Here is a 13,839-nt window from a genome sequence, read left to right on the forward strand (position 1 = left end):
ACCCAAGGGTCCACCGCGGAGGGATGGGTGAACTATATGGGGTCCATCCCTACAGGGGAACAGGGCTCAGCCATGAAAACAACCAAAGGTCTGACACCTGCTTCCCCGTGGATGGACCTTGAAGGCATGATGGTCTAGCAGACGCCAAAGGCCACAGACTGTGTGATCCTGAGTCTTTGAAATGTTCAGAAAAGGCTTGTCCACAGAGATAGGAAGTCGATGCATGGCCACCTGGGGTCTGGGGGGTGGGAGGAATGGGGCTGGGGGCCGGAAGGAATGGAGATGGGACCTAGGATGAATGGGGCTGGGTCTAGGACAAATGGGGCTGGGGTCTAGGGTGAATGGGGCTGGGATCTAGGATGAATGGGGCTGGGGTCCAGGATGAATGGGGCTGGGGTCCAGCAGGAATGGCGCTGGGGTCCAGCAGGAATGGGATTGGGGTCTGGGATGAATATGGCTGGGGTCTAGGATGAATGGGGCTGGGGTCTGGGAGGAATGGGGCTGCGGTCTAGGATGAATGGGTCTGGGGTCTAGGATGGATGGGGCTGGGGTCCGAGAGGAATGGGGCTGGGGTCCGAGTGGAATGGGACTGGGTTCCAGGAGGAATGGGGCTGGGGGCCGGGAGGAATGGGGCTGCAGTCCGGGAGGAATTGGTCTGGGGTCTAGGATGAGTGGGTCTGGTGTCTGGAATGAATGGGGTTGGAGTCTAGGATGAATGGGTCTGGGGTCTGGGATGAATGGGGCTGGAGTCTAGGATGAGTGGGTCTGGGGTCCGGGATGAATGGGGCTGGGGTCTAGGATGAATGGGGCTGGTGTCTAGGATGAATGGGTCTGGGGTCTGGGATGAATGGGGCTGGGGTCTAGGACGAATGGGGCTGGGGACCGGCGGGAATGGGCGTGACAGCGCTACTGCGTGCAGGATTTCCTTTCGGGGCGCTCAGAACGTTCTGGGGTGCCATTACGCCGACGTCTGCACATCTGTGAACATATTCAAAACCGCAGAATTGTCCACTTTCAACGGCTGCGCTTACAACATGTAAATGACATCTCAACACAGGTATGAAGAACCAAAGAAACGAGGCGCATGCAGGCGTCCCGGGCAGAGGGCAGAGAGCACTGGCGCGCGCGCCCGCCGTGCGCTCAGACCAGCGCGCATTTCCTGTGAGGCAGAGGGCGACAGGCCGTCCCACCCGCGTCCGTCCGCAAGAGCCCCCTCCGCTCGCCCGTTTCTCTGCTCGGTTCGTAAAATTTCCATTCTGCCACCCACCCCGCCACCCGCTGCCACGTCCCAACCACAAGTGCGCGTCTTTACGAGGAGCCCGGCCTGCCAGAGCTGATTTCTTTATTAATCAGCCGTGGCGCTCGGAGGGCGGCCACGGCGTGGGGGCCCAGACGCCCTGAGGGCACGCGGCCAGGGCTCGGCGGTGCAGAGGGGGCTGAGCGCGCTCCTGAGCTGACTCACGAGGACGTGGGGGCCGGCGCGCAGGGGGCTGCTTCACCAAGCCTGTCTTCCTCCCATCCCCCGCCACGCACGTCTGCTTTCAACCCTCCTGCCCAGCATGCAAATTCGCGGGCGAACAAGCTGCCCCTGGGGGTGGGGGGACAATAGATCCCCACGTCCCTTGTTCTGTGCGCAGAAAGGGAACCAGCGTCCCCCCAAGGCCGCCCTGTGCTGGGAAGACCAGGGCACCGTGCTGCACACGCCGACTGCTTTCCTGCCTGTGCTTGCAGGCTCCCGGACGTCCACTCATCTCCCTGCAGTGGGCACGACCCCGCGACGCACACGTCCCCGTGAGGAACACGTCCCCAGACGTGCCCAGAGCACAGAGCAGCGTCCCCACTCACCCTCTGCTCCCTGCACGTTCTGGGTCTCTGCCTCCCCAGCCCCACGTGTGTCCGTCCGTGGCAGCCCTGGGGACCCCAAGGACCATGAGTCATTCTGGGTCCTGACGCCCCGCGTGGACTGAGACGGCCCTGGGGTTGCTGTAGGACGCACACCTGAGCCTGCCTTACTGGAGCAGAAAGCATTCCACTCAAAGTGAAACTCGGGGCTATTTTTAAACCGGTTTGAGGAACCTCTCAGGTGCCGGTGGCAGATGGCACGTCTTCGGGGCAGGAAGAAAGGTCAGCTCAGGGCGTCGGCTTGAAATCTGCAAGGGATTTGAAGGCGGTATGCTGGCCTCTCCTGCACGCAGACCGTGTGCGTCCTGCTGGTGGACACTCCCAGGAGAGTGTCCTCTAGGACGAAATGGCCAACGTCCAGGCTAGCTGTGTCGGGGTGAGGCCAGTCAAAGCAGGCCCATCCAGGGATCCAAGGGCGTCTCTGGGGCTCCCGTCCGCACGAGGGAGGCCCGAGCTACCAACGGGCCACCCTGAGCCCCATGCCCTGCTGACAGGAGCCCCCACATCTTGCAAGTGGGGAGCCCACAGCCTCGGCTCCCTGCAGAACATGATGCAGGAATCCATATTTGGACCTCAAGCCAGCAAGGTCAGGAAAACGGGCCTCAGCACCTGCGGCCTGAGCCCCAGACCCTCCTCCCTCGAGGCGTTTTCCGGCCTCCAGGAAAAGACTGGCTGACCTTTGCTGATAAGCTCTCCATATGAGCTGCAGCCCTGGGCTTCTAAGTCCCAAACACATGAGGGCAAAGGGCTCCTGCAGGTGCCAGCAGCCGGAAGCACGGGGCTTGCCAAAAGAGGTCGCTCAGTATCCCGGCCTGAGGCCATCAGTATGACGGTGGTGAGGCTCGTGGTCCACAAAAACAGCAAAGCGTGAAGACGTGTCGTAGCCCCATGCTCAGCGCTCTGGGCCTGTCCAAGCCCCAGCTCTACGCTCGCCCTCTTGCAACCTCTGAGCCCCCGTCTGTAAGATGGGACCCTGACGCCGGCCTCACCACCTCCGGGCATGGCAGCAGGGACCAGGGAATGGGCGAGGGACCCTGTGCGGTGCGGTGCCGGCAACTCAGAGGACTTACTGTAACTCAGTGGGATCACAGGAGCTCCCGTGCAATCACAGTGTGAGCAGGACCAGCAGTAATGGCCTGAGGCCATCAGTATAATGGCTGGCAGGACCAGCAGCAATGGCCTGAGGCCATCAGTATAATGGCTGGCAGGACCAGCAGCAATGGCCTGAGGCCATCAGCATACCTCCTGGCAGGACCAGCAGCAATGGCCTGAGGCCATCAGTATAATGGCTGGCTCAGCTCAGGCCACTATCACAGAATCCCACTGACGGACGGGGTGGCTTCAACCACATTCATTTCTCGCAGTTCTGGGTGCTGAAAATGCAAGAACTGGCACGGACGGGCTCCGGGGAGGCCCTGTCCTCCTGGCTTGCAGACGGCCCCACGTCCCCAGGAAACCATGGCGTGGCAGGTGGATCCTGAACTTCACGTCACACACCATCTCCCCTTAAAGCATCCTAAAGATGCGTCCTCGAGCCCCCAGTAACCGTCGTCAGCTGGCCCCACATCGGGCTGCCCCATGCAGGTGCCATCTTCGAAAGCCAGGAAAGACACACGCTTTGCTTTCTTTCCCCACCTCCCCCCGACTTTCCACATGTGGCAGCTTTTTCCCAGCCCTCAAAGAAAGAGAAACCACGCATGGTCCCGGCTGACGCAGGGAAGATGAAGAAAAGCACCAAAGGAATCCCCCAGACTGTGTCAACCAAAAGAAACACCGTGTGGCCTGCTTTCGTTGGCATTTCCATCACCAGCTGCAAAGACGGCGAGGTCTGGACCCTCTGTGCCCAGACGGCAGAAGGGTCCAGCACACAGCACAGGGATCCCTTTGCTGGACTCAGTCCCAGCACCATCAGGGAGCATCTGAGGGACAGGTGGCCGGGAGCTTGATGTGTGGGTTTGCACACGTCTCTGTGAGGGCGGAAGAGCCTGGGCTTGGAGGTCCACAGAAGACACGCAATTTCACGGTTTCAGTTCCAGCAGCAGGAAATCGCTCACACCTGCTGCATTCAACGGGGTTTCCATATTTCAGGCTGATCCCTGCAGTCCCGCTCAGGGCTTGGTCCTCACACCGCGCTCTATCAGGCTGCGAAATATTAAACCAGGTCAGCCCGGCAGCCGAGCCTGGAGCTGGACCCTGGGTCTGGACCTCTGGGCTGGGCACCTCTCTCTATGCCAGGCTCCCCCGTGCTGGGTTCCTCTTGCAAATATGGACATACATAACGAAGTTGTGGGAAAGTGCTCCCACATAATGATTTTCCTCCAGGGGCTGAGATTGCCGTCTGCAGAGAAACCCCCTGGGTCCGTCTCCATCTGTTTGTCTCGATGCTCCAAGGGGCAGGGCTGAATGGGATGAACCACGCAGGGATTTTCATCAGAGAAAATGCCTGCATGAGAGCGGACAGGGAGGCCGTCAGGGAAGGCAGGAGATGCCTGAGCTTGATGCAAATGAAAGACAGAGATACAGCAGCGTGGGGCGGGCACCCTGATTGCAGAGCTCCCAGGTGGGCCATGCACGGCACCTGGGGTCCTGGGGCCAAATGCACCATGAGAGGAGACCCCATCCCCCAGGTGCAGTACCTGTGCCCTGACAAGGAGCAGCCCAGGGGCCGGACCTCTGGACAGACCTGGGGACAGAGGTCAGAGATAGGAGCCGGGACCACACCGACGATGCTGCTGTGGGGGACCCTGTGAGGGGCACGGGTGGCTGTCCCGTCGTCTCTTAATATGAGAATCAGCACAAACATAAGGATCTCTAGTAATTGTCTCCCGTCCTCTATGAGGCCCCTTGGCAAGCCATCATCCCTGTATCAGTTAGGGTTCTGCAGAGAAACAGACACAAAAGGATGGAGATATATGATACCCATAAATAAATGCAATAGGGTATACATGCCCTCAGACATATATGTGTGCATATATTTATACACACACACACACACCCCTCCATGTGGACAATAGCACGTAATGTCACAGAATACATGTGTGTCTGCTGTGAGCGTCTGTATATGCAGGATATATGTATGGGATATACATGCGTGTGTATACACATGACACGATATATGTGTGTACAGTATAAACATGCATACGTGTACACGCAACGAGTCGTATGCAATACACACCCATCTGTATGTGTGTATGTGTACAAACGTATGCACGCAACACAATGCCCACAATAGAGCATATGCGTGTGTACGTGCCGCAGGACATGTATTCAGGAGGATTGTGTGTGTGTAATAGGAAATGCGTGTGTGTATATGCAATAGAATGCATATACCATAGGGTATGTGTGTACATACGTATATAGTTACGAGTTAGGGGACATGCGCTATGCAATTTGTGTATATGTATACAAGATGATAAATATGCAACAGGGTGTGTGCCTATATACACACATATACATGAGACACGATGAATATGCAATAAGGTGTGTGTCTATATACATGCAAATACATGAGACACGATAAATATGCAATAGGGTGTGTGTCTATATACACGCATATACATGAGACACAATAAATATGCAATAAGGTGTGTGTCTATATACATGCAAATATGTGAGACACGATAAATATGCAATAAGGTGTGTCTATATACATGCCTATATATGCGAGAAGATAAATATGCAATAGGGTGTGTGTATATATACATATATATATATATGCTAGAGGATAAATATGCAATAAAGTTGTGTGTCTAAATACATGCATATATATACAAGAAGATAAATATGCAATAGGGTGTGTGTCTATATACATGCCTGTTTATGCAAGAAGATAAATATGCAATAGGGTGTGTATATATACATGCCTATATATGCGAGAAGATAAATATGCAGTAGGGTATGTGTATACACAGCATATATATGCGAGAGCATAAATGTGGAATAGGATATGTGTATATATACATACATATACATGAGATATGATAAATATGCAATAGGTTGTGTGTATATATACATACATTTATATGCAACAGGATAAATATGCATTAGGGTATGTCTGTATACACATACATGTATAATACCATATGTTGCATATATATGCAATGCACTGCATATACATAGGATATGTGTGTATATACATGCATTTGTATAAATATATGCAATAGGACATGCATGTGTATATATGTACATAAACACACATGCATATATAGATACAGATACAAAAAAAAAAAAAAAAACCTCACATCAAGGAATTGAGCTCGCGCGATTGCAGGGCTGGTGAGCCTGAAATCTGCAGGGCAGGTGGGCAGGCTGAAGACTCAGGAGACAGCTGACCCTGCAGTCTGGAGGCAGAACACCTTGTCTGGGAAACCTCAGTGTTCGTGTTCGGGCCTTCCCCTGATTAGACAGGGCCCACCACAGACTAGAGCATCGTCTCTTCGCTTCGAGGCAGCTCCAGAGTTTGCCGTGCCCTCCATTCTTGCTGCATAATCAGATGCTGATATACCCCCACCCCAAAGAGCCCATAGTCTGTTTGGGGAAAGCCACGGGACCTCACTCGAGAAATCAAGAGTGCGAAGCAGAGATAACATGCAGATGGCAATGTGGAGATGGGTCAGGTACTCCGTCTGCGCCAGCTGGACAGGCTGCCTACCTGGGCGTCCGGGTTCCTGCACCTGGGAGGCTGGGAGGGCGTTGGGGTTTCGAAACCACACCAGAGGCGTGTGTCTGGCTGTTGGGGCAGGAGCATAGGTGCTGTACCTTGAAGCACGTGCGTGGGTGTTGTTACCTTGAAGCAGAGACGTGAAACAGCCATGTGACACACGGGCACACCATTGCCTCCACCCGTGCTCATGCAGTTAGCGCATGGGACCATTGGCGACAGAGCAGGGGACTCCCTGCGTGGTGTGCCCTCCCAGAGCCCTCATCAGGGTCTCCAACGTCTCCCCCAGTCGCGAATGAGCAGCCCGCGGTGGGCATCCCCAAGATCGGCGCCCCAGCTGTAGGTGAGGGAAGCAGGAGTGTCCAAGCACAAGGCAGAAGAAAGCAGGCCAGGCACAGGGTGACAGGGACAGACCTACTGGGACTTCAGGGCTGGTGGCTCAGCGCCCCCGTGTGGCCAGCTACAGCAGCCAGCGATAGTCAGGACGCTCCCCAGGGCAACCCCCTCCACCTTCCAGGGGTCCTAGAAAAACGTTTGCAGCTGGAAACCGGGTTAGTGTCTTGGTAACTGTGTAACCTCCCAACTGTGTGTCTCGTCTCCCTTGGCGTCCTCCTGGCCCCAAGGATGAAGCCGTTGCACCATAGCTTGCAGCACGCTCCCTGCGTTTCAAGTGGCAGGAAGGGAGCGACTCTTCACGCAAGGGCCAGGTGTCCTGGCGCACGGGGGGTGTCTGGGTACGACGCAGCTTTGCAGGATTTAGCGCGCATCAGCTCCGTGACGCAGGGGGGCAACAGCAGCTGGGCACCGGGGTGCGGGACAGCAAGGGGGAGGAGCGCAAGGGAGGCCTTCAGGGAGGAGCCCCGTTCTGCTCCCCTCCTCACCGCGGTGCCCCTTGCCTTCCAGACCCGCGCGCGCAGGAGCGCCAGCAGCGCCACGATGGATATGAACATGACGCGCCCGGACAACGCCACCATCCTGATGCTGCGGGACCCGACCATCGCCGTGGTCCTGCCCGTCGTGTACTCGCTGGTGGCGCTGGTCAGCATCCCCGGCAACCTCTTCTCCCTGTGGGTGCTGTGCTGTCACATCGGGCCGCAGTCGCCGTCAGTCATCTTCATGATCAATCTCAGCGTCACGGACCTGATGCTGGCCAGCGTGCTCCCGTTCCAGATCTACTACCACTGCAACGGGAACCACTGGGTCTTCGGGGAGCTGCTGTGCAACGTGGTCACCGTGGCCTTCTACGCCAACATGTACTCGTCCATCCTCACCATGACGTGCATCAGCGTGGAGCGGTTCCTGGGCGTGGTGTACCCGCTGGCCTCGGCGCGCTGGCGCCGGCGCCGCTACGCCGTGGCCGCCTGCGCCGGCGTCTGGCTGCTGCTGCTGGCCGCGCTGTCCCCGCTGGCGCGCACCGACCTCACCTACACCGTGGAGGCGCTGGGCATCGTCACCTGCTTCGACGTGCTCAAGTCCACCATGCTGCCCAGCGTGGCCATGTGGGCCATCTTCCTCTTCACCCTGTTCATCGTGCTCTTCTTCATCCCCTTCGTGGTCACCGTGGCCTGCTACACGGCCACCATCCTGACGCTGCTGCGCACCTCGGACCCGCACGGCCGCGGCCAGCGGCGCCGCGCCGTGAGCCTGGCCGCCGTGGTGCTGCTGGCCTTCGTCACCTGCTTCGCGCCCAACAACTTCGTGCTGCTGGTGCACATGGTCAGCCGCCTGTTCCTGGGCGGGAGCTACTACCACGTGTACAAACTCACGCTCTGCCTCAGCTGCGTCAACAACTGCCTGGACCCCTTCGTGTACTACTTCGCGTCCCGCGAGTTCCAGCTCCGGCTGCGGCGCTACCTCGGCTACGGGCGGCTGCCGGCCAGCTGCCGGGACACGCGCCGGGAGACCCTGTTCTCCGCTCGGACGCTGTCGGCGCGCTCCATCTCCAGCGGCCACGGCGACGGGCTCGACGCCCCCAGCCGGCCGTCCCTCAATAGGCAGGAGAGCGTGTTCTGAGCCCCGCACCCCTGGGAGGGGGGACAGCTGGGGGACAGAGAGCACGGTCCTTCCCCAACGGCCTGCCAGAGGCAGCCGCCGCGGCTGCGTCTGCTCTGTCCACCAGCGTGAGCACGGAGACCGTCCCCGAGCGGGCACGGAGGCCGCCTGGAGCCCGTGCTGCGTCCCCCAGCGTGAGCACGGAGAGGGTCCCCGGGCGGGCACGGAGGCCGCCTGGAGCCCGTGCTGGGTCCGCCAGCGTGCACACGGAGAGGGTCCCTGGTTGGGCACGCAAACCGGCTGGAATCCATTCTGCGTCCCCCAGCGTGCGCACGGAGAGGGTCCCCGGGCGAGCTCGAGCCTGGTGTCCCAACACAGCCGCAGGGCACAGGGAAGCAGCGAGACAGAACATGGGACAAGACCCAGAGTACCAGGAGGACTGGCCCTGCTCCTTGAGGATGACCACCCAACCTGACCGAGCAGCCAGCCAGCCCAACTGAACCCCCCTCCACCCCCAACATCCGCCTGCCTGGGTCTCTGTGCCTCCTGCTGGGGGCTGCCGGTGACACCTGCTGCTCCCCGGCCTGGGGACCCAGGCACCTGGCAGGACTGCGGACCGCACAAGCCTGCAAGGCTTTGAGCTTAGGGGCTTTCGGGGTGGAACAGTTGTGGGGCAGGCAGCCTCCCCACTGGTCATTTGAGATACAGATGGAGATTGATAGCTGCTATCTGGGGGACCCTGGGGACACCTGCTCCCGCTGTCACTGCTTTGGAAGGAAAACAGACACAGCTGTCCTAGAGTGAATAGTGACCCCAAACCCATGTCCACCCAGGACCTCAGGATGTGACCTCCTGGATCGGGATGGCCCTAAATCCAATGACAGGTGTCCTTACAAGACACAGAAAGGAGATACAGACACAGGGGAGAAGCCACGTGAGGACAGAGGCAGAGATGGGAGGGACGTGGCCACCAGTCCAGGGACGCCTGGAGCCCCAGAAGCCAGAAGAGACAGGAAGGACCCTCCCCTGGAGCCTCTGGAGGGAGAACGGCTCTAACCCGCCTGGATCTCAGCAGCCCTGCCCCCCCCCCCCCCCCGGATCTCAGACTCTGGTCTCCAGAGCTGCAGGTCGATGAATCCCTGTGGTTTTAAGTGTCCAGTTTGTGATGGCTGCCCCAGGACACACACCATTTGAGCCACTCTGAAATTGCAAGTCCATGTAAAGCTCGATGCCTGGTGTGATTGCAGGAGGCCCACCACGCCCAGCGCTGGCTCCTGGGGGACCCCGGTTCATGGGACCCAATCCTTGGTGTGCAGGGCTCTCTCTCCTGCAGGGTCAGCCCTCGTGATTCCCAGTGTGAATGCCCAGCACGAAGCCGCCCAGAGAGTCCCCAATACCGCGGCACCAGAGACTTCCAACGCCACCAACACCTTTCTGCACGCCGTCTCCAGATTTTAATTCTGGAACGGGCCTGCCAAGCAGAGAGGGCAAGTGCTGTCATCTCTGGGGCCCCAAAGCCGGAGGCTCCCCAAGGTGGCTTGCACAGAGAAGGCCTGAGTCCCACCTGGAACTCCCACCCACGGGCTCCTCAGTCCTCGAGACCACGTGGCCAAGAGGTGACCTCTCCCCTCTTTGATGCGCACGGTGATGTCCATGCATGGAGTCTGAAAATGATGCAAGTGGCTACCGTTCACAGAGGCACCTGTTCGGGGGAGTAACTGGAGAGGCATACACGGTTCCGGCTTCCCGTGACATGCTGTGGACCCCGGAGGTTAGTGTATAAACTGTGGACCCCGATAGCAGCCTCCAGAGGTTCCAGGCCGCCTCCCTGTGCATGGTCCTAAAATCAAACTCCGGTTCCTACCTTTGCTTTGTGCCCATGCATGTCTGGGGCGGGGCGGGGGAGGGACAGAGGCACGTGCAGGTGGAAAGCAGGTGAGCCCATGCTACGCTCGCCCTTGGGAACTGAGAGTCAGCCTTGGGGGTCCCCTCGACACCCTCCATGCCACACTGGGGTCGTGCATAGTCATTGCCCACCGCCTTGCAGCTGGAACGTCTCCACAAGGGACAGCGTCTAAGCACATTGGTCCTGAATGCCCACGTGTGTGCACAGAGTTCAAAGCCACCATAGGGACCCTTCACAGAGACCCCTTGAGACTTACCTGGTGAAGGATTTACCTGGGGGAGGCACAGGTGACTGACTCCAAGAAGGCTGGCATTAGGGAACCCCGCTCTTCCCGACTCTCCCAAACCCAAACCCTAGAAAGCAACGTCGACACAGCCCCAGCATCCAGAGTCGGAAATCCTGAGCCAGCAAGACACCCCCACCCACGCTCTGGGCGTGGGCCTCTGATGCACAAAAGCTGTGAAAACCTCAAACCCGCCGCACGGAACACCTCGGCGGCCCGTGAGAAACCCCACACCTTGATTCTGGAGGAAGCCTGTCTACCTGATATCCTCCTTCACAGGATGTCAGGCCCCTGGGGGCCTCTGGTGACAGAGGGGACTGTCACCGGTGTCACTGTCCTATTAGATGGACAGCACCTCGGCGTCGGCGTTAGCGGGGAGGAGGAAGGGAGGCAATCGCACGGGGTCTCTCCCATTGCTGGGAATCCCAATGCACAGTCCCAGCTTCATGCCACGGTATCGGTCCCGTTGCCTGAAATGCCAGGGATGGCCTTGCTTGTGGTTCAACACGAGAATAATGTGGTGTGCCATGTGCGTCTGTGTGTGTGTGTATGTGTGTGTGCGTTCCCCAGAAATCCAACCTGTTCACCTGTGAAGTTGCAAATTAAAAGTATGCACATGTGTGGGTACGTATGGATGAGGAGTTTTTTTTTAAGGATGTGACACCAGGATTCAGGTCCTGAGCCAACCCTGATTCTTCCCCGTGCAGAAGGCGAATGCATTTCTCATTCTGACCTCTGAGACCCCTGCTTTCCAAAGACACGTCCCATCTCGCTTTGAACTGCACATTCCCTCCAGCCAGACCCCGGGATCTTCAACGACAAGACTCTCCAAGGAGGGTGGAATTGGAAGCACACGGCACGAATCGGGGCAGCACAACACGGATGGGGCGTGGGGTGTAATCAAGGATTTGTTGTCCGGAATGATGGGGCTTTAAAAAGAAATCCTTTTTTCTAAGTGATACATGTGTAATTATTCATGTGTCTAATGATATGATGTTTGATATGCTCGGCTTAAAATATTACAGAAACAGATGCATACACACATATACATGCAGGCATGCATGCACACACATGTGTCCGTATTCACACAGCTGTGCAGGCATCCATCCATGAGTGCAGACATGCATGCACAAATGCACACAACGTACCCATGTACATGCATGTGCACATCTATCCATGCATGTACACATATGTGTGTACACAATACATGCACACATGCAGGCATCCATCCATGTATGCAAATGTACATGCACACCATGTACCCATATGCACACATGCACGCGCGACCATGCATGCATGCACGCACATGCATACACATATACACGCACAACATGTACCCACATGCATACATGCATACATGCGGCCATCCATGCATGCACACACAGTCATACACCACGTACGTGCACACCATGTGCCCATATACACGCATGCACACATGCAGGCACCCATCCATGCATGCACACACAGGTTTACACACATATGTGCATAGCATGTACCCATATACACGCATGCACACATGTGGCTGCCCATGCATGCATACACACATACGTGCATACCATGTGCCCATATACAGGCATGCACACATGCAGGCATCCATCCATGCATGCACGCACATGCATACACATATGCGTGCACAAAATGTACCCACATGCATACATGCATACATGCGGCCATCCATGCATGCACACACAGGCATACACCACATACGTGCACACCATGTGCCCATATACACGCATGCACACATGCAGGCATCCATCCATGCATGCACACACAAGCATACACACATACGTGCACACCATGTTCCCATATACACGCATGCACACATGTGGCTGCCCATGCATGCGTGCATGCACACACATACATACACACACACGTGCACGTGGGCATGCACACAAATTTGGGGGACTAGAAGAAAAATGGCAGAATGCTGATCACTGGTAATGCTTGAAGGTGGGTGAAGGCAATGTGGGGTTTCATTCTATAGTTCTCTTTCCTTTGAGCATATTTGAAAATATCTATACTTCAAAAAGATGAGGCATACTGGGAAATGTCACACAAAGAAATCAATTTCTGCCCAGTGTCACCTCTCCGAATTGCTGAATATATGGAAGAAGCAAACATTCCCAACCCAGCTGTTCTTGTTTTTCCCTTTTCCTTCCAATTTTTTAATATTATGGTAAAATACATACACGCAAAATTTACCGTCTTAACCACGTTTAAGTGTGCGGGTCCGTGGTATCAAACACATTCAGTGTCCAGAATTCATCTTGTAGAATGGGAGCTCTGACCGCAGCAAACAAGGAACCCCATTCCCATCCCTCACCATCTGCTCTCCGTCCCTATACAAGGGACGCCTCGAGGGGCCTCGCATACACATGGAGTCAGGCAGTATTTGTCGGTTTGTGTCTGCGTTATGTCACCGACCGTCACGTCCTCCAGCTTGGCCCACTTCACCTCTGTATCAAGGTACCATGTACCCACCCCACGATTCACCTGGGTGTTAGAACCTTTGTAGAGGTGTCCCAGAAACACCACAATGCAGCTACGGGACATTTCCATCGCCCCAAAAAGATGCCCGATGCCCATTTGCTCCCGATCCCGACGGCCAGCCCCAACCGAGCACACAATACACTTTCTGCGTCTGTCTACCATTTATCACTATTCTCACCTCCTTGCTCCGCGGGCTGGGTGACCACCGCACGTCCATCATGCCCAGGACAGAATCCAAGTAGCCCTAGTGAAGCAGATTTTGTCCTCGATCTTCAACAAAGGATCCAATCAAAATACCCAAAGCAACGGGGCTGAAGGAGCCAGGACACACAGAACTGTGTCTCCATCACGAGGTGCGGGGAACACATTCCTACCCTGCACTTTTCACTCTTTCTGGAAAAGACAGCCAAGGAAACGCATCCCACACTTACCAAAACTTGAGAATATCATAGTTATTTGGTGAGCGTAGAAATACTTTGGGTTCAGACTGACATAGTGAAAAAGTTTCAATGTTTGACCTTGGCTTTTTTTTTTTTTTTCCCAAGTCTGATCTCTTTGGAAATCTGTGCCATTCTGCAAATGTCCACAAGGGATTTTTTGGTGGTT

General features: G+C 56.3%; 1 protein-coding gene across 1 annotated transcript in view; it reads left to right on the forward strand.

The window, feature by feature from the left end:
- The window catches only part of P2RY8 (P2Y receptor family member 8), a 46,917-nt gene extending 35,215 nt beyond the window's left edge, over window positions 1–11,702 (forward strand). The window contains exon 2 of the mRNA XM_045813666.2: window positions 7,466–11,702. Within this exon, the coding sequence (XP_045669622.1) occupies window positions 7,499–8,575 (1,077 nt within the window). The 5' untranslated portion in view covers window positions 7,466–7,498 and the 3' untranslated portion in view covers window positions 8,576–11,702. The remainder of the gene's footprint in view (window positions 1–7,465) is intronic.
- Window positions 11,703–13,839: the final 2,137 nt, after the last annotated feature.

This window comes from Ursus americanus, chromosome X (assembly GCF_024610735.1).
Source record: "Ursus americanus isolate L20-20 chromosome X, mUrsAme1.1.p, whole genome shotgun sequence".
Classification (NCBI taxonomy): Eukaryota; Metazoa; Chordata; class Mammalia; order Carnivora; family Ursidae; genus Ursus; species Ursus americanus.